The 21,936-nt window shown below is 35.5% G+C and overlaps 1 protein-coding gene across 1 annotated transcript in view; it reads right to left on the bottom strand.

The window, feature by feature from the left end:
- The window catches only part of LOC143232040 (unconventional myosin-Vb-like), a 229,144-nt gene extending 213,792 nt beyond the window's left edge, over positions 1–15,352 (bottom strand). Inside the window, 1 exon segment of the mRNA XM_076467051.1 lies at positions 14,683–15,352. Coding sequence (XP_076323166.1) covers positions 14,683–15,214 — 532 coding nt within the window. The 5' untranslated portion in view covers positions 15,215–15,352.
- Positions 15,353–21,936: the final 6,584 nt, after the last annotated feature.

Below are 21,936 nucleotides of genomic sequence, written 5' to 3'. Positions count from 1 at the left end.
CGGTTTGTAGAGGAAACTTATTGATGTTGATGAAGTATTGTTTTATTTTGTCTAATTCATCGTTAATTTTATCTGGTTAGCACAGTTTTGTGGCTGTTTATTTGGTTTCTTAGCATGTTGAGTTTTTGTTTCGTTTCATGTGCTGAGTTCCAAGGAATGTGTAGTCCAGTATGGTTGATTTTTCGGTGAATTCCTGTTTTAAATTGTGTATCGGATCTTGCAATTTTGAGATTAAGAAATGTTATTTAATTGCTTTCTTCCTGTTCACATGTGAAGTTCATGTTGGGATGTAGAGAGTTAATGTGATTGAAAAAGTTACAAGAACCAATTACCAGTTACCTCTTTCTTTCTTTGTGAACCTGACGATGACCGAAGAAGGTCGAAACGTTGTTCACTCCTCTACATAGAGTTTTCTTTACTCATACCAGTCGTTTTTTTGTTGTTTTTTCTCTACAAATGGGTTTTCTCGTCATCACGGATGACTTTGAGTCAATCATTGTTCCGCAACATTGGTCAAAAGGTTTATGTTTTGTTTTTTACGTTTTAATGGACTGTGTTTTGATGGATTTAGGATGTACTTTCAGCTGTTGCATGAATTCATTTCAAGTTGTTGATTCCCGCAGGCCATCAAAGCCATTAAAAGTGTAGAGCACAATGAACTAGTACGATAATGTACGAACCTGTGTTAGATATTGATGTAACTGATTCAAAGTCTAGCTACAAGCATGATTTGCCATATATTTATATATGTCTAGCATATATAATTATTATAATATATACATCAACGTAAGCATTGCTTTCAGGACGCCATATAATGCTCCAGTGATTAATGCATATGTTGAGAGTTTCTCAGAGTTGACATTAATTATAATCTATATGACATCGTCAAAGTCCGAGGAGCGTCTCACGTGGTTGGCTACACTCTCCATTAAAAAGGTGTTATAAAAAAGTTAAATTTCCAGAGAGTCAAGTGCAGAATTTGTAAAAAGAATAATTAAAAAGTACATTGTTACATTTTATTTGCGATAAATATAAAAAAACACGTTAATGCAAAAACTTACATTTCTACTTTCGCGTTAATTAAATGTGTGTATTGAAGAGGATTGTTTGTTTCGAACAGAGATACATTGGGTTATCTGCTGTGTTCACCGCAGAGGATCGAACCCTGAATTTTATTATTGTAAGTCCCTAAACGTACTGCCGCCCTACCGAGGGACGCGTTGAAAAGGACCTATCACTAAATATATCTTACAAAAAACACAGGATTATATCACGATAGATCCGTTATTGAGTTTCATGTAACTGTTCTATTAGCATAATGGCTGTAACAGAAAAGTAGTTCAATATACTTATTTCAACCAGCCATACAAGACTGTCCCTTGAAAAGCTCTTTCAATATGTTCCCCTTACATTTGACAGATACCGAGATAGCCAAAGCATAAATCAGTTTTATAATTGTAATTTCAGAACACCGTTACTTAAAACCAACAGTCAACTCCCAAGGTTAAGAGATCAAAAAAAGCGTGAACTTAATCAAGAAAAATATTATACACATGTATAATAATAATAAATAAGTGGTGAGTTTTAATTAAGTGAGCAAACTAGTCAATGTTTTATCTGTGTTATACACAATACTTGTATCAAAACCCAGTTTTTAGAGCTATAAGTGTTTACTTGTAGCTGAACCACGAGAGAACTAAGTAGTACAAATGTGAAACTGTGCGCCTTTCACATATTTCCAAGTGATAAACATTCTGATGACAAAAACGTAAACTCTGTAAAATCTAAAAACTTGAGAAGTAATGCTAGTGGTTTTGCTTCTGCTTTGTTTAGTTTACGTAAAAAAGCATTAAGTGTATTGGGATATTGTTCGAACACACCCTCCACTTCTGCTAGTTACAAACCAACACTCACTGCCTACGCATCCGTTTATCTTGTAAGTTGTTGTTGTTTTGGAATTTCGCATAAAGCTACTAGAGGGCTATCTGTGCTAGCCGTCCCTAATTTAGCAGTGTAAGACTAGAGGGAAGGCAGCTAGTCATCAACACCCACCGCCAACTCTTGGACTACTCTTTTACCAACGAAGAGTGGGATTGACCGTAACATTATACGCCCCCACGGCTGGGAGGGCGAGCATGTTTAGCGCGACGCGGGCGCGAACCCGCGACCTTCGGATTACGAGTCGCACGCCTTACGCGCTTGGCCATGCCAGGCCTTATCTTGTAAGTAAAGTTGTTGTTGGGGAGTATTTCCTGAAACACTAGAACTGGAACTGTTGTGGATTTGCTAAACCTTCATTAATTTAGTTCAAAGCGTAACTACTTAAATTGTCTTTAAATATCATGAAAATCCGATGTTTATCCGATAAATAACTAACCAACTAGAATTACTAGATCATATAACAAAAATTACATTAAAACTGTAGAATTTCATACTTAGTTTGCAAGCACTACGTATTTCACTTTTTTATATTATAGTTAATGTTGATAGTTTCGTTCGTTTGTTTGTTTTTGAAATTTCTAAAATTCTAATGCTTGTTTGTTTGTTCTTGAATCTCGCGCAAAGCTACACGAAGGCTATCTGCGCTAGCCGTCCCTAATTTAGCAGTGCAAGACTAGAGGGAAGGCAGCTAGTCATCACCATCCACCGCCAACTCTTGGGCTACTCTTTAACCAACGAATAGTGGGATTGACCGTCACATTATAACGTCCCCACGGCTGAAAGGGCGAGCATGTCTGATGCGACCAGGATTCGAACCCGCGACCCTCGGATTACGAGTCGAGTGCTTTAACCACATGGCCATGCCCGGGCCTATTCTAATGTGAAACATAAATCCGGTTGAGATCATGTTCTTAATCACCTCTGAGTGTTACATTCTGTAGCAGAGCCTCGAGAAAGAAAGCTAGCTATTGCTTCATGGAATGGTCGTATTTTATTCTAAACCACCCAGTAGATACATAACATTTCCAGTCCAATAACGTAGCGCATAACATTACATAAAATGTAGGACAGCTGTCAATCATAATTATATTAATATGAAGCATTTTAAGATGTTTTGAGTTTTCACTAACCTTACCTAATTTAGCAGTGTGAGACTGGATGAAAGGCAACTAGCCATAACCACCTACCACCAACTCGTGGACAACTCTTTTTACCATTGAATAGTGGGATTGTTCGTCGCATTACAACGTCTCCATGGGTAAAAGGACGAGCATATTTGGTATGATGGGGATTCGAACCCGCGATCTTCGAGTCGAGAGCCATATCCACCTGGCCATGCCGGGCCATCTTAAGATACCACTGTTGAATATGGTATAAAATGATAAAGTAACAATTTGTAATCAGGTATTTTCTCCTAATTTTAAACTCTGAATTAATGTGTTTTTTAAATCGAGATCACGTGTAAATAAGAAGAAAAGCAAAACAAAAAGAATCACATTTCTCATATAAATTAAGCCTAGGAACACCAAGCAACGTTTCACTAAATAAGACAATATATTTCCCTATATTGAGAGCAAGTTGAGAGAAAAGACTTTGATCTAATTTTGTGGCTGGTCAGTTATGGAAAGAATGTGAGCTATGAGAGCAACGTTGGCGTTTTCTGTCAGAACCATTATTAATATGAAGATGACCTAAGAAGGTCGAAACGTTGTTCTTTCCTTTATTTTGGTAAAAGTGTTAAAATCCATACCAGCCGCCCTGAAATACAATAACACTGTCTATTATTAGTTATATGTCCATGTAACTACTTCGCAACGTGTGGATGAATCTTCACTAAATTTTATTTGGCAATTCATTGGATCAAAGGGGAGATTAAACAAATTTTAATTTTGCAATTTCTTTTTTTTTTTTTTTTGCCACTACTACGCCTCCTGTTGACAGATTTTCACCTTGGTATGAAGGTTTGTGATCTTGACCTTGGTTTGAAAGTTTGTAATCTTCACCTTGGTTTGAAAGTTTGTCATCTTCACCTTGGTTTGAAGGTTTGTGATCTTCACCTTGGTTTGAAGGTTTGTGATCTTCACCTTGGTTTGAAGGTTTGTGATCTTCACCTTGGTTTGAAGGTTTGTGATCTTCACCTTGGTTTGAAGGTTTATGAGATTCTTATGGATATAATACAAATGTGCGGTTTCACATTTTGTGTTTTGCAGATTTTATGGGCGTTTTTGCGTGTCTTTTTTAAATTACATATAAGAGAAGGAACGTTTCATGTCGTAAGATAATCTTTGATCATGAATTTATATAACTTCTGTCCAGTGGACAGGTGCTCCAGCTAGTGACGAATAAAGATCAATAATCGATGTTAAAATGAATAAATAACAATGTGTTATTAATTCTTACTATAAATCTGATTCATAAATGAATTAAATAAACCTGATAAAAATTATGTTCCACTCATTTAATCTAATCTAGTTTACACCATAACAGTTGTTGTTGATGTAAGTTAACAATATAAATAGTATGTTGACTATTCCTCTGTCCGTCGTATCTGAGACGGTCTGGTGAGTTTTGATACTAAGCCAAAGGTCTCGTTGGTGTTGAATACAGTGGACATAGTGTGGTTAACATTATATCTCCTATAGAGACGTTTTTTTACTTTTACTCGCAGGTTCCTAGAATTTCATACAGAGAAAGGCCCGGCATGGCCAGGTAGGTTAAAGCGTTCGACTCGTAATCTGATGGTCGTGGGTTCGAATCCCGGCCGCACCAAACATGATCGCCATTTCGGTCGTGGAGGCGTTATAAAATTACGGTCAATCCCACTATTCGGTGGTAAAAGAGAAGCCCATGCGTTGGCGGTGGGTGGTGATGACTAGCTGCCTTCCCTCTAGTCTTACACTGCTAAGTTAGGGACGGCTAGAGTAGATAGCCCTCGTGTAGTTTGGTGCGAAATAAAAAACAAAAACAAAACAAAATAATCATACAGAGAACTCAAAGCAGTAAAACAGAGCATTGAATAAAATAGTGCCAGTAAACTACTTAAACTGTTCTAATTGTTCTTTACTGACATTTTGGAAAGTGGGAATATTTGAAAGTCGTAATCAGCACAGATAATATAGTATACGTAGGTTATAGTTTAGTTGCATATCTTCATGCTGCTTTGTGAAGAGGTTTTAGATATCTTAACTGGAAGAGCGCTAAACTGATAGAGTGATTTTATAATACAGATAATTAACTTTCTTTGTAAACAGAAAAAAAACGATAGCGTACAAAAAATTACAAATCTTTAGCAGCAGTGTTTTATTTTATTGTGATATATAAAGTCATTTCCCAGAATAAATGTAATTGAAGTAACTTTTAGCACAGGAAGAGACTGAATTAAAGCACGTGGATTTTATGACACTTTCTTACTTGTTTAGAATGCACGATGTATCCACTTGTGGATATTTTCATTGTTTAACGCTCTACATAAATGAAATCCGTTATTATAAGATTCGAAATGGACAAAGTTCGCGGTGACCAAATTTTCGAAACAACGAGATATTTGCAGATCTCACGTGTACCTGGACAGACAAGTGTGGCGATTTGTTTCATGCGGAATAACTGAGTCAAGACGCGGTGTGAATAGAAGCAAAGAAAAGCCAAGAAGACGTTGAGTTACAAGATAAATGAGGGTGAACGTAGAATAATGGTTGAATGGTCAAGAGAAAGGACTACTGCGTTGTGGTTGAAGAAAATAATTAAATATGGAGTTAAAGGTTAACCTAAAGATGACCTGAAGAAAATCAAACATTGTTCTATGCTTTGTTTTGGTAAAAGTGTTAACACCCTTATCAGCCGTCTTGAGATACATTTTCATTTCAAGTGGGTTTTCTTGTCATCACAGACAGTGTTATTACACGGGTTTTCTTGTCATCACAGACAGTGTTATTACACGGGTTTTCTTGTCATCACAGACAGTGTTATTATACGGGTTTCCTTGTCATCACAGACAGTGTTATTACACGGGTTTTCTTGTCATCACAGACAGTGTTATTACACGGGTTTCCTTGTCATCACAGACAGTGTTATTACACGGGTTTTCTTGTCATCACAGACAGTGTTATTACACGGGTTTTCTTGTCATCACAAACAGTGTTATTACACGGGTTTTTTCGTCATCACAGACAGTGTTATTACACGGGTTTTCTTGTCATCACAGACAGTGTTATTACACGGGTTTTCTTGTCATCACAGACAGTGTTATTACACGGGTTTTCTTGTCATCACAGACAGTGTTATTACACGGGTTTTCTTGTCATCACAGACAGTGTTATTACACGGGTTTTCTTGTCATCACAGACAGTGTTATTACACGGGTTTTCTTGTCATCACAGACAGTGTTATTACACGGGTTTTCTTGTCATCACAGACAGTGTTATTACACGGGTTTTCTTGTCATCACAGACAGTGTTATTACACTTATACAGATTTAGAAGATAATTTACATGTTGCAGAAACACAAGTACGTTAGCTACAAGAACCATGCGAGTGTCAGGATGATTCTAGATCTACAATCACATAATAAACAAGCCTCTGTATAGCAAACAAAAGTATACATTATTGACGGGAAGTGTAAAAGAAGGACGTAAGCAGAAATTCATAGTTCAAGTCCAAGTGCAATTTAGGGTATAAGTTCGCATTTGTCACAAAACCCCTGCTTACGCGCGTGTAAAACTTTTGTGTTCGTTCTTTCTGTAGGGAAATAATGATACAGCAAGATTATTAATCGACGTAGAATAAAAGTGACATGTCACTTCATGAAAAGACTACGATTTTCCCAAAGAAGCGAAAACACTCGCAGAGTCAAACGTTTAAAACAGCAAGAGATATTTTTATCACAGCAACATAGGCCAATCAAGATCAACATCCTCATAAAGTCACGGTAACGAAAAAGATCCCTTCAGCTTAAAAAGGCATTGTAAGGAAGCTGGATATATATTCTGGTACCACTATCGAAAAAAAAAGGAGTTTCAGACACAATTTGAAACCAGCAGTTGTGTTTTCTATGAGAAAAAATGGCTGATAAAATTGGAGTAATAGAAATCTCGTTCGACCTTATAATTTGAACTAATCCAACGCAGCTCTGATGGAAATAAAATACATGAACATTCAGTGCATACAGTAATGTAATATACAGATTATGTAATATACAATAATGTAATATACAGATTATGATGTGGAAATAATAATTTGTTGATTCAGTGTAATGCATCAAATAATTTATTTTCTTAGTATGAACTGGATACATCTACTTATTTTTATTTTATTATCCTTTGTCTATCCCTACAGAAAACGAAGATTAATACCCTTTCTCAATTTCAGGATAATAAAATATTTCATATCTTTCTAAAATAGAACGATATAATAAAATATTATATTCTCAAGTTTAATAGTTTATTAAAAACCTTCATAGAAATAGAACAATCCTGTTGAATTTCAATAGAACACACCTACAGTAACAACATCAGAAGAATCCTTACTTTTTAATTCTACTAACTATTACTTCGTGTTTTAAGCTGTATAAAGACCTTGTTTAACTCCAACAGAAGACCCTTTATTTACTTTAAAACAAGTTTGCTTGTTTCTTTTTTTTGCCTCCCTCCCTCCCTAAATACCGCGAACCTGCAATTGATAATTTATTTTTACTTTAATCTGAACCACTGGTCTCAGTTAATTGGACTATTCCTACTGTTCGTTAAAAGGCTCTAAGATAATTTTTTTTCAGAAGCTTCTCTTTGTGTTATAAAAAAAAGATTTCCTGTCTAGCTCAAGAATACTCATACCTCTCTTCAAAGGTTGGTCTTTTGAAAACTGCTAGCAGATCATTTTGTGTCAAACTTGACTAGAAGGTTCGCTGTACTGTGCCAGATCTTTGTATATATGCAGTAAAATGCACTTTGTTTATAGCTTACGTCATAAGAAATCCTTTATCATTTCACATTGGAACTGTCATCTATCTTCATTAAACAGTCTCCCTCGTTTCAACACAATGTCCGCCGTGTGACTTTGCAAGATGTGTATGCGTGTAATAGAAAATCTTTTGTTAACACTTGCTAAGTGATTCCAAATCTAATCTCACTAAAAAAGTTATACTATATCAGAACGTATATACTGCAGGATGACCTGCTGTTTTCTCCTATCTATAGAAGCGCTGCTTTTCTTAATTCTTTTGTTTATTCTTTTTCTGTAGATAACATCACGACGTGTAACTTGAAGGACTTTGCTTTTTAAAATACATCAGCGTGTAAATATTCTAGTAAGATTGAAGTATGAAGAAAAGGGTTTAAAAATGAACGACACCAAACGACACTTTCCTCAATTCAAGTTTGGTTTGTTTTTCATTTCGCGCAAAGCTCACGATGGTTATCTGCGCTAGCGGTCCCTAATTTAGCAGTGTAAGACTAGAGAGAAGGCAGCTAGTCTTCACCACCCACCGCCAACTCTTGGGCTACCCTTTTACTAATGAATAGTAGGATTGACCGTCACATTATAACCCCTACGCCTGAAAGGGCGAGAATATTTGGTGTGACGGGAGTTCGAACCCGCGACCCTCGGATTACGAGTCGAGTGCCTTAACCACCTGGCCATGCCGGGCCCCCTCTACAAGGATTGATTGCATAGATCAACCTAGCCGTGTTAACTGTAGCTGATGGTCTTTGAAACTTTACATTCATGTTACTCCTTATCTTCTTTATACTGTTAACTAGTGTGTTTTGTAATATAACGGACCCCGCATCGCCGGGTGTTTAGGGTGCTTGACTCTCAATCCGAGAGTCTCGGGTTCGAACCCCCGTAACATCAAACGTTCCCTTCCTGTCAGCCGTGGGTGCGTTATAATAAGTGCTGGTTAATCCAAGTATGCGCTGATAAAAGAATAACTCAAGAGTCGGCGATGGGTGGTGATGACTAGCTGCCTTCCCTCTAGTCTTACGCTGCTAAATTTGGGACGCCTAGTGCTAATAGTTCTCGTAAAACTTTGCGAGAAATTTAAAACAAACCATAATATAACGCCCTTATAAATGTAGTTGAGACGTTTTATTAGATACAAGAACTTAAAGATAACTGTATTTTTACTGCATTTTATTAACTTGAAATATTTTAAATCATATCAAATATATTACTGATATCATAACACATGTATTAACGCTAAAGATGTGATACAATATTTTGATGGCCTTACGCGTTGCCAAATAGTTACAGCTGTTACAAATTGCTTAATGTTTCTTTGTCTTGACATCAACTGCTAGGACAGTGATAAGTCTACAAATTTACAACGCTAAAATCAGGGATTCGATTCCACTTGGTGGACGCAACAGATAGCCTGATGTGGCTTTTCTATAACAAACACATACACGCTCTTTCTTAACTTTTAATTAGTGAAAATGAAATGATTAAAAAATACATACAAGTTCTTATCACCATTTGAAGTCACTACCATTGTATTGTTTTATTACTTTTGAGTGGTGCGTCACTACACAGTTCTCGTCAGTTCTCTACAAATGACGAAAACTAACTTGTTTGTTTCGGAAATTCTCGTGAAACTACACGAGAAAATTATTAAAATTAGGATTCGTTTAATTCTGATCTTGATCTGATTTTACTTTGAATGAAAACTCGTGTTAAGTAAGATATATTTTATGGCTTTAGAGTAAAAATGAGTTGGTTTTGATATGATTATGCAAACAAGTGAAGATTCTATGTCAAAATGATAAGCAATGTATTCAATTACAATGGAAGCTGCGCTACAAATCAGGTTGACGTCAACAGTTATTTACTACACCTTCACACGCAATTTATAAGCGAAACTCAAACCTACGACGTGCAACAGAAACAGGAAAACCCAAGAGGTAATAATCACAGTGTCTACTTTTTACTTACATACATCCTTACACTTTTACCATGGTCACATAGCGATGTAGAAAAATATGCAAAATAAATTAACAGAAAGGCACATACGAATCTGTATATGCGTAACTCTTATCCAATTATTTTTCCGGACAGCTGGTGACGTATCTTACGAACCAAGGAATGATCGTTATTTGTTAACCCGTCAGATTTTATGAGTACACGTGAGGTTTTAAACGCTCGTAGAAAACAACCAGGGAAAAGAATGGTGCACGGGACGACATGACTAGGGATCTTACTCTGTGTCCAAGTGACGCTAAAACTGACAACAAACACCAACCACGACCATTACCGGCACATTAACTTTTGACTATTATCTTTATAATTGTTAATAGTATAAGTGTTCAGAAAACGAACTCGGAATATGTCAGGTCTTCTAGGAGAATGCGAGGTGTGATACTATGCAGCCATTTACTTATCTGGCGATAGCTATCATAATGCTTTTGTCTTATTCCCTCGCCAGCACATGCACGATCTGCTTCCCACCTTTTGTTAGATGGCTCGTGACTATGTTGCAGAAGATCACGAGATGCCTTATAATTCAAGACAAAATCCAAAACCTGATTCTTCGTCTTCTGTTATATCAGTTTTATCCTATAAACATATATAATAGTTATTGTGTGTAGCCACCTAGCTTTATAAAAACTCAAAAAATGCCTGCGCTAACGTTGTGCCTAGTTCCTTGCACGCTTTCCATGTAATTAGGGTCATTGATTGGATGGAAATTGCTTAATGAGTGGTTAGCGGGTGGTTACAATTAAGTCGATTATACGAACAAAAAATAACACGTTCGTGATGTTTTCGATCTTCACGTACAGAAAAGACGAGGCCTAATAATGTACACACGTTTTTTCACGTGATTTATTTCATTTCAAAAGTAAAGCACGACCTTTTAAATGCCGAGAAGCCATAACTGGTGGATAATGAACAGAGATTTTATCTTAAAACAGAGTACGCTTCTAGCAAAGTTGACACAAAATAGTTTTAACATATTAATTCGAACAACATATTAGCTGCAACCTTGTAAGTTCCATTATATATAACTTATTTTCTGACAAATTAATTAATTTATTAATTAATCAATTAATTAACTGGAAATCTGCTTCCAGAATAAAAAATACAGGTGAAATTCGCCAAATGTCTAAATACTGAGTGAATAACTATTCCAAAAGAAAAAACAGTGAAACATTATCAGATGACATAAGCTCTTATGGCTGATGGAAGTGTCAATGCTTGAATAGATGTTTTTTCCCTACTAATAATAGCTTTATTTCTAGAAGAATACAACAATGTGATGGAAGTATAGACGTAGCACCAGGGTGATATAGTGGAAAATGTTGTTGTAAAGATATGATGCAAAGCTCCGACAAACGATTTAAACCGTGTTTTCATGATGAGACTACTATAGACTTAGAAGCCCAAAATTCTCAGGATAGGTGGGCGAAGACATTTCAGGTCATTCTCTTAACCTGAAACGTTGTCATCCACCAACTCTCTTGTCCAGAAGATTCAACGTACTTCCAAGACTATACTAGTTTAATATTCTCTACCGATGAAAAACAGTATTTAAATGGAAGTATGGAAGGTAATAGTGACATAGTAGCAGTGAAGAAGTATAGCTGACAATAGTGTTATTATAGTGAGTTGAGGGATAACAGTAGTTAAGTAGTAATATGTTTGACAACAACGGTACTATAGTAACACGTGATATAACAGTAAAGTAGAAGCATAGCTGATAACAGTGATGTCGTAGTGAAACAATGGATAAAATACTTGAACTATGGCTAACAATAGTGACATTGTAGCGTCACAATGGAAAACAGCAGTTAGGAAGTAACGTGGAATAAAACCAGCTGTGCTCCGGGATCTGTTCAAAAGGAGTTCGTTTGGTGATGCTTCTTCCGGAAAATAAGTTTTGAAAAGAAAAGAGAAACGAGTGCATTTGTAAGCGCGCGATAGCGAGATGCAAACGATATTCAATAACATATATAAACTGGTTAAAACGTGAAATAATATGGAATCTATGGATTCGAATAAGTAACTGCTACATCAGTTGTGTTTTAAATAATCAAATAAGGTTGGGTAAAGACTCCTGTACAGTATTTGGTAAACTTCAGGAAAGAGGATATTCAAATATGTAACAGTTGACAACTTCCAACTTAAGCTTGAGATATGTTGTATTCAGTCTGTATGCATTAGATTGATTTTAGTCGTACTTAGTCAGAAGTGCAAATGAGTACAATGATATTTTAGTGATACAATTAAGAAGAGTAATTAGTAGTAGCTAAGCTCATAACATTGCTACTACGGTACCACAAGGAAAAGAGAATTTGAATGGTAATATTGCTGATAACGGTAGTACTGTACTACAGTAACACAAGGAAAACAGAAGTTGAATGGTAATATTGCTGATAACGGTAGTACTGTACTACAGTAACACAAGGAAAACAGAAGTTGAATGGTAATATTGCTGATAACGGTAGTACTGTACTACAGTAACACAAGGAAAACAGAAGTTGAATGGTAATATTGCTGATAACGGTAGTACTGTACTACAGTAACACAAGGAAAACAGAAGTTGAATGGTAATATTGCTGATAACGGTAGTACTGTACTACAGTAACACAAGGAAAACAGAAGTTGAATGGTAATATTGCTGATAACGGTAGTACTGTACTACAGTAACACAAGGAAAACAGAAGTTGAATGGTAATATTGCTGATAACGGTAGTACTGTACTACAGTAACACAAGGAAAACAGAAGTTGAATGATAATATTGCTGATAACGGTCGTACTACAGGAACATAGTAGAGAACAGTAACTAAATTGTGACATGGTTGATAAGAGTGGTCACTGGAGAACAATAATGTAGTAGAAACAATTTTGACAATAATGGTATTGTAAAAACACAGTGGAAAACAGAAATTAAGTTGAAGGATTACATAATAATGTCGTACATATTAGTTATATTCTAGTAATACAATGAGTTAAGTAACAGAGTAACTGATAACAGTGTTAGTGCAGTGGCACAATAAAATACAATTTTCAAGTATTGTTATTGTAATGACAGAAATGCAGAAAACAGATAATTAAACATTACTATTTATCAATGATGTTACATTACGGAGAATATAAGAATTGTAACCAGCTTTAGTTACAAAGACTGCAGTCAGCTTTACTCACAAAGATTGTAATCAGATTTAGTCACAAAGACTATAATCAGTTTGAGTTACGAAGACTGTAACCAGCTTTAGATAAACAGATTGTACCCAGCTTTAGTCAAACGTATTGCAATCAGCTTTGGCTACAAAGATTGTAATCAGTTTTAATTACAAAGACTGTAACCAACTTTAGTTACAACGATTGTAATTTAATCAACTTTAGTTACAAAGAAGGTAATCAGCTTTAGTCAGTTAAGAGTATGGAAAAGAACAGTAACATTTTGGTAACGCAATGGAAAACAGTAGCCATTTAAAGGAATGGAAGATAACTTTGTTATTGTAAATACGCTACACAAAACAATAGGCAGTTAACATATGGGTAATTCTAATAGTAAAATAAAGAGATACGTATTAACCTGAATTTAGGAACCTTCTAAACCTTTTAAAATGGGTGAGCCTTGTGGAATATTGTTAAGTTTCCATCTGAAATTATCGCTAACAGTGAGGATAATCAACTGATCAAGTAATTCATTCTGATCTTTGTATGAAAGAACATTTTATTCAATTAGCTAGATTTTATCTTTAAACGGAAGTTAATATTGATTTAATGGTAGTGTATTGATAAAAGGGAGAGCACTTTTAAAGCTCTGGTATTGTGAGTACCAGAGGTAGTACAGTGCCAAAACGGAGAGCATTGTTAAAGCATTGAAAATGTGAATGTCATCAATCACCATGTGCCAAAATTGAGAGAGATATCAAAGCATTGGTACAGTATAAACCAACGTCATAACACTGTATGAACACTAGTATTCCACCAGTACATTATACGCTACTAGCAGAATACTGCTAAAACGCCGAGCACTATTAGAGCACTCGTATATTAAATATCATTGGCAGTATACTTGCACAACGGAAAGCACTATCGAAACTCTGAAAATGCCGGTATAAAGACAATGCAAACTAATACGACAAAGTTTTGCTTTATACTAGCATTAATAATGGTATGAAGAAAGTACGACTTAGAAAATTTGAGTAGTAATATAGCAGTGGTATTGTAGTGACGCAATGACGAATCCGCCTACGGTTCGTAGTGTTTTCTAGTTTCGTTTTGATGGCTGAATATTATGGTTAGTTTCATGGCAAAAGAAGAGTTAATCTACAAGAAAGAGAATTAGTCTTTTTATTAATATTACAGTAATTTGTAATAATGAGTAAACTAAACCTTACGTCTTACACATACACAGTATAGAAGATAACAAAAACGTTTAAAATTTTCCTTTTGTAAATGAATGGGTGAATAAAGCCTGACAATTTACTTTCAAGTTAGTGTTTGTCAATACATTTCAGTTCATCACTTTTAATGAGACTAGTGGATGTTTTAGTGGTTAACCATCTAAATTTCTGCTCATCTTAGACTGGATTTTCCAAAACTTGTAACACACATTCTGTTAATATCACTTGTTTCTAGTTGAAATGACATTCGTGTTTGTAATAGTTTGAATTTAATTTCTGAAATCATATTGTTCTATTTTCATCACATTCTGAGTTTTAGTGGGATGGGAGAAATAAAATAAAATAATTGTCTTTATAATTTGAATTAATGTGTATCTAAAAAAACAGTTATTGTCTTACCCTCTTCCGAACGTTGTTCCTGATTTCTCCATCTTGCCCGTGAAGAATACAAATTAAGGCTACAAACGCGTAAACCATGTTTGTCTCTTACTCTTTGCAGAACAGTAGGCGTAACAGCCTGGTGTCGTCTGTCAGAACTTCTACCTCGTAATGAAGACACGTGAGATCCAGTATTGGGCGAAAACCCTAGCACGTGCTTATCTCCTAGCAACCGCGTCCTGTACGTCATGGTTTCTAGTTCACGAGTCCCAAGTTTTTTTGATGACCTAGTGTCATGATCCTTTTCATGATGAACGAATGAGGAGTTTACAAGAGAGAGAGTTGGTTTCGACTGGCGCAGTTCATCGATGGCTTTAATATTTTCCTTGATCTTTTTTACTTCACGCTGATATTCTTCAAAGAGTCGAGACTGGCTTTCACAACACTCCTCGTCTGAGCTCCATTCGTCAACTTCACTTGTTGAAGCCAGTGTGTCTAATTCACTCTGTTGATCTTCGTACAGTTGGTCTGGAAGAAGGACAGATTTAGGCATGTCGTCTGAACACCTTTACATTCATCCTAAGATTTATTCTTGTAACAAATACGGCTTTTACCTCAGCCAAATCCTACTCACATCTCCTGTGGCTTCATTCATTCTGAGAGTTCTTGCGAACGACGAAACTCATACAACGCGGGCTGCACGTTTCACGTCCCGGGCGTGCGTAGTCACGAAGTGATGACGTAGATCACAACCATCTGTTTGTTACCAAGGTCCAAAGTTCGTAAGAGGTACGGAAACAGAGGACTTTTTCCTTTTCACGTGAGAGTAATTTCTAGCAAATAGTGACGATGTACATAAAAGTCATGGTAGATTATTATTCAGGTAACATAAGTAAAAATAAAGAAATGTGGGCAAGCGCGCGGGCCATAATCCACGGGAAAAAAATATATTAAGATACGGTTTACTGTTCCGTTATTTTGTGTGCACGCAAATTTTTCTCAAAACCTAATTCTTCAGATTCTGAGACCACTACATTACTATGAGTATAATGGCTCCTTCCAGTCAGCGACAGAACCTCGTGTTTTGAGTAAGAATGTACATAAATTGGACTGTTTCAAAAACTATTGATTATGTATTGTATATGACATACATTCAGAAAAGTTTTAAAATATTTGAAATAATTTACTCTTATTTTAATAATATTAAACAAATGACAACAAATAATTAATGAAAAATACTGGCAATTCTATCGCTTATTAACGAATCACCATGGGCACCCATAGGGTGAGGGTATGGGAGGATTAAAGTGTGTATGTAGGGGGTCAATATTTACAATGTAAGTTAAGAATATGTTATGTGTGCTTAATCGCGAACACAAATTTGCAGTTTTAAAATAAATCACCAAACATATTTACTTTAATCACGACATTAATTTTGTATCATGACAAGTGCAGTTTTAGCGCGGGTAGCCCTCGAGTAGCTTTGCTCCAAATTCAAAACAAACCAAACCAAGTGGAATTTTTGTGAAATGTAAGACAGCAGCTTCCTCCTTTTGACCCTTCCTGCGGACGTCCATTGAAGAAGTCGTCATTCAATACGTGTAATTATTGTCTCAGATAATAATCGAATCTTATAAATATAGAACTTTAGCTCTACTAACAGCGGCGTATCCAGGGAAACCCACGAGGGTTCCGACACCATGTAAAATCTAGGCATATTATATTTAATTTTTATAGACCATAAACTTGTTTTGTGTCATCCAGTAAAAAAAATAAAACTTCGATAAACACCACTACAGGTTTGATTTGTTTTAATGATTATTTAATTAAAAAATTATATTAATTTAAGCTTTTTAGTTTATTGGGCCCCTTAAAATATCCTGCCTTCCCTCTGAATGGAAAACCTGGCTCTAAGAAAGAGATTCAAAGCTTGACAGCACAGATAGCTCTCGTGTAGCTTTGCACGAAATTCAAAAAATAAACAAACCAACATCAAAGCTCGACTATTTATAAACAATATATAGAACATGTATGAAATCAGGAGCTTAACAATTCTATGCAATAGGTATTGCTGTTAATAATAACAACGTCCTAGAGCATTTTTCATGAATGCTGCACTACACTGGAAAATGTATATACAGCCTACTGTTCACGACACTGAAAGTTTGTTATTTCTTTGTAACTCGGGTACCCGTTGTTCAATAAGACCAATTATTCTTTCAAATATATATATATATATAAAAAAAGATAATTTTCGCTTTGGAGTTTATAAAAAAACCTGCTTTGAAATGTTTCCAATACTAGTAATTACAAAAGAAAGTTCGCTGACCTTTTCGTTATGTGAATGTAGATGCCACTCATCTATTTCATTATCAGTACCTCATAGTTTGAATGGACACCCCTGTAGTGAAACCACGCGACTGGTTGTTTTATTGTTAACTTTCACAAGCTATTAAAGCCAAAGTATATTCTCGTAGTACTTAGAAAACTAAATTTAACTTTCTATTTTTACTAACTATTCACATAAGTGTCTATTAATTAAAACAAACTTCGCTAATTCTATCAATGCATTATTGTATGCTAAAGGTTTGTTTTTGTTTGATTCACTATATCTCACTGTACATATCTGACACTGTATGGGTGATCGTTGGAAACTGGTCACTTTTTATTTTTTTGACGAAAGAACAGACTACGAAAAACATGCCCGACGGTGGCTCAACGGTGAGCGTGTTTGTAATACTAAAACTCGGTATTATATCCCTTCGGTGGGCAAATCGCAGGCAACCCACAGTACAGTTTTGATGGTTACAAAACAAAACAAACAGAAATTATTTGTTGTTTTTCTGGTTGTTTTAACCACCGGTTGATTAACATGACGTAAATCACGTTCTCTTTCTGTAAAAATATTTTTCCAGTTGAACTTCAACAGCATAATTAATATTTTCACGTTTATACTTTTCGTAACAATCTGATCTGTTTTAGAAAATTATCGCAAAGCTACATAGTGACTTTTTGCGCAAAATTCTTCCTGATTTTCAACTGATAGACTAAAGGGAAAACAACTAGTAAATAATATCCACCTTTAACTCTTCAACTACTCTTACATGACCGAACAGTGGATTTGACAGCCACTCTTTTAATCTCTGTGCGGTTTGTTGTTGTTTGTGTATGTGTGTGTGTGTGTGGTAACAGGACGCAATCCTTTAACCTTTAGATTCGCACTGGTTAGCTAACCATTATGCCACACTTGATCTGTATTCGAGCCGAGCTGAAAAAACTTTTGGAAAATCAACACTTTTTCTGTTGTATAATGTCTTGCAAACGTGTTCACCTCCTACCAATGATGTCACATGTTGATGAAAAAAAATAATGCAAACAATCTTATTAATGAACTTGTTTTTATTCAAAACTCCAATGAGCAAATGTAACGCTGTTATGTGTGAAGGACGTTGAGTGTCAAAAAAAAATTGCGAAGAAAATATATAAATTGGAATTTGATGATTCCTTAAGTATTTATTCACCTAAATCATTACTTGATGGAAGCATCTTTGGCAGCAGTTATTGCTGTGGGTCTTTTAGGATTAGTATCTCTCAGCTTTGCGTAATGAGATTGTATAATGTTTGTCCATTCTTCATGGCAAAATTATTTCAATTCTAATAAGCTCGACGTGGATCGTTACAATATTCAAGTCTTTTTACACATTTTCTATTGGATTCAAGTGAAGATTTTGACTGGGCCACTCCAGGACAACCACTTTATTCTTTTGAAATAATTCCAGTACGGATTTGGCTCTGTTAACTGGGTCATTGTCCTGTAGAAATGTAAATTTTCAACCAAGTCTTAGGTTTTTGGTTGACTCAAGTAGGTTTCCTCAAAGATTCACTTTAAGTTTGTACTATTCATATTCTCTTCAGTCCTGCTCATTAGAAGCATCTCTATAACTTGATGTTGTCATCACCATGTTTGACAGTTCAGATGGTGTTGACTGGGTGATGTGCTTTGTTGGACTTGTGTCAAACGTAACGTTTTGATTTAGACCATAAAGCTCAATTTTTATCTCGTCTGACCACAACACCTCCTACCACATGGCTGCAATGTCATATACGTATTTTATCTCAAACTCCATAAGAGATTTAAGATAATTATTTTCAGTTAATGGCTTCTTTCTTCCCACTCGCCCATACAGGCCAGTTTTATTGTGTGTTTTTTTGTGTGTGTGTGTATGTATCAATACTGACTTCCATCTCAGACATGAAGCTTTAAAGCTCTTCCAAATTCACTATTGGCTTCACAATATCATTCCTAACCAGATTCCTGCTTGCCCGACTGCTTAGTTTTGAAGGATTGTCTGACCTCTGTAGTAAGTTCGTTGTATGAAGCACATTCAACTGTTTAATGAAGGACTTAACTGTACTCAAAGGGATAATAAACGACTTGATAATTTTATTATAACTTTCTCCTGATCTGTGATTCTCTACACTTTTATACCTGACACGTTTGGAAAACTCCTTGGTTTTTATAGTTACTTTGTCGTATCGGTATGTGAGATGTGGCTTGAACAGATGCATTTTCTCTGAAGTCAAGTTAAACTACCTTGATTAGACACAGACAGAGACCATTACACTAAATCTGAGACTTTTCAAACTAATCTTTTGCACCTGAACTTATTTAGAATTATCGTAGCAAAAGGGTTAAATACTTATGCAATTAAGAATATTCTATTTGTTTATTTGTTTTTATTTCGCGCAAAGCTACACGAGGACTGTCTGCGCTAACCGTCTCTAATTTAGTAGTGTAAGACTAGAGGGTACGCAGCTAGTTATTACCACCTACCGACAACTCTTGGGCTACTCTTTTACCAACGAATAATGGGATTGATCGTCACATTATAACGCCCCCACGGCTGAAAGGGCGAGCGTGTTTCATGCGATCGGGATTCGAACTCGTGACCCTCAGATTACGAGTCGAACGTCTTAACACACTTGGCCATGCTAAGCCCAAGAATATTTTAAATGTAATTAGAAATCCAACTTACTTTTGCAATATCAGCATTTTATAGCTTTCTCAGTTTGAAGTAGATTTTGCAGGTTTAAAATGTAACGTTCCACTTGAAAGTTTCACGACTGCAAGCTCATATAAAAATAAAACGTAGAAGCCTTCCAGGGGATGAATTCTTTTTTAATGCACTGTATAATTTTGTATATCAATTATATGTTTTTAATTAGCTTTGTTAACTGGACGGTTTGATAATTGGGGGGCCCGGCATGGCCAGGTGGTTAAGGCACTCGATTCATAATCCGAGGGTCCCATTTTTGAATCCCGTCACACCAAACATGTTCGCCCTTTCAGCTGTGGGGAGGTTATAATGTAACGGTCAATCCCACTATTCGTTGGTAAAAGAGTAGCCCAAGAGTTGGCAGTGGGTGATGATGACTAGCTGCCTTCCCTCTAATATTACACTGCTAAATTAGGGACGGCGAACGCAGATAACCCTCCAGTAGTTTTGCGCGAAATTCAAAACAAACAAATTAGTTGATAATTGGGCTATTTGTGAAGCTGTATGTTCTGGCAACTGAAAACGTTGTTCGTTCTCTACTTTCCTAACCTAACGCTTCTTGAAGCTTTCTTTGCAGGTCCTTGTGGCTATTCTTAACTGTAACTATTTTGTTGGTTTGGGTTATACATTTAGCCAGTCGTATCATATCCGTTATTTGAGTATTCTTCCAGTTGTGTAATCATAAGTAACTTAACAGTTTTATTTTTATAACAAGGTCGTTATTACAGATACAATTGTATAGTCGAGCATTTTATAGTTTTAATTTCGTGCACATTATAGAGGACTATGACATCTTATGTTAATCTAATCTGTCGTTTGTAAATTCTCCAAAATTAGCAAATAAAAAATTAAACTATATCTAAGAAAATCTTTCCAGTAGGATACAGTTACGCATTATTGACACAAAAATATGTATTTAATAAATGCTTGTGGTATTTTTAATTAAAATATATTTTCAGATATGTGTATCAGATAGAAATACCCGCAAATACCAGAAGGTTCGGCAAAACGATTTAAGTGAACTTTTTGTGCAAGAGTATTCGGAGAAAATAGTGGGAATAAAAGAACCTGGACAGTTTATATAAAATAAGTAAACTATTTATTTATTATACAGACAAAAGAAGACTGAAACTGATCATGTACCCACGTGCGATGACTGTCAGTTCTCATTTTGAGCTGCGACTGTTAACACTTCCCAAAAGACAGATAATCTCAATACTAAAAGAGTTGGGGTAGTTTCACAAAGATTTGCTTTCAACAAATCGACGCAAAAAGAGTCTGAATTTCAAATGTCAATTGTTTTCTTTTTACAATAAACGAAGTCACTTCATGACCTTTGTTCCTTGACAGCTGCTAGATTCTATTGACGTCTTACTTCAATCATCAAAGGATATTCCAGTTTTAACTAAATAAATATAGGCTCAAGATATGCTGAAATGTTCCTGTGAGTATAATACGTTATATAAGGAAAGGGCAAAGTGTTAAGACACCTTAAACCATAAGTTGCCACCATGACAATGGAACCGAAATAATTAACAATTTTATGGAAAATTATATTACTACAGATAGTAAAAAAATGATGGTATGTCTGCATATAACACAGTTACACAGTACTCTAGTAAAATATATGATAAATAAAAAATAACTATCCTGGACCCACTAAAACGAATGGTGCAGATTTAAGGCATATACACGATATTCTATGTTATAATGGCATGTTTAATATGGCTAGGCATTTTGGCAGAAACTAGCAAAATGGCTGAAAAATCGAAAACTGGTATAACAACTACTTGGTGAAGAGCCCCAAGCTTAGGCCTATATATCAGGTTTACTTGAAAGCATAATGTGTAAAGTAATCAAGGGATAATTGCTATTTACACCATTTTAATACGTAAGTGAGGCATCTTACATACTAGTAGTTGGTTATTGAATGATATATATATAATGCTTTTTACACAGTTTTGTCTAACTTACCATTTTAAGGGGACTTGCGAAATTTAAACTGCTCCAAATTGGTCACGAATCATGATTAGATATAAGAAAAACATTGAAATGTTTAACTTATATGAACAAATGAATTCTGGCTAAAAAACCAACAAAAACCCACAAAAATTCAGAAATAGTAATCTGCTGAACGATCTCTTAAAAGCAGGATCGTGAATGATCCACTGGTTAGCATTACAGACTATGAACCTATGAGTCGAGGGTTCGCATCCCG

The sequence above is a fragment of the Tachypleus tridentatus genome, chromosome 11 (genome assembly GCF_004210375.1).
Source record: "Tachypleus tridentatus isolate NWPU-2018 chromosome 11, ASM421037v1, whole genome shotgun sequence".
NCBI classification, from domain to species: domain Eukaryota; kingdom Metazoa; phylum Arthropoda; class Merostomata; order Xiphosura; family Limulidae; genus Tachypleus; species Tachypleus tridentatus.
The sequence above is the reverse complement of the archived record's forward strand: the minus strand, read 5'-3'. Positions and strand labels throughout refer to the sequence as shown.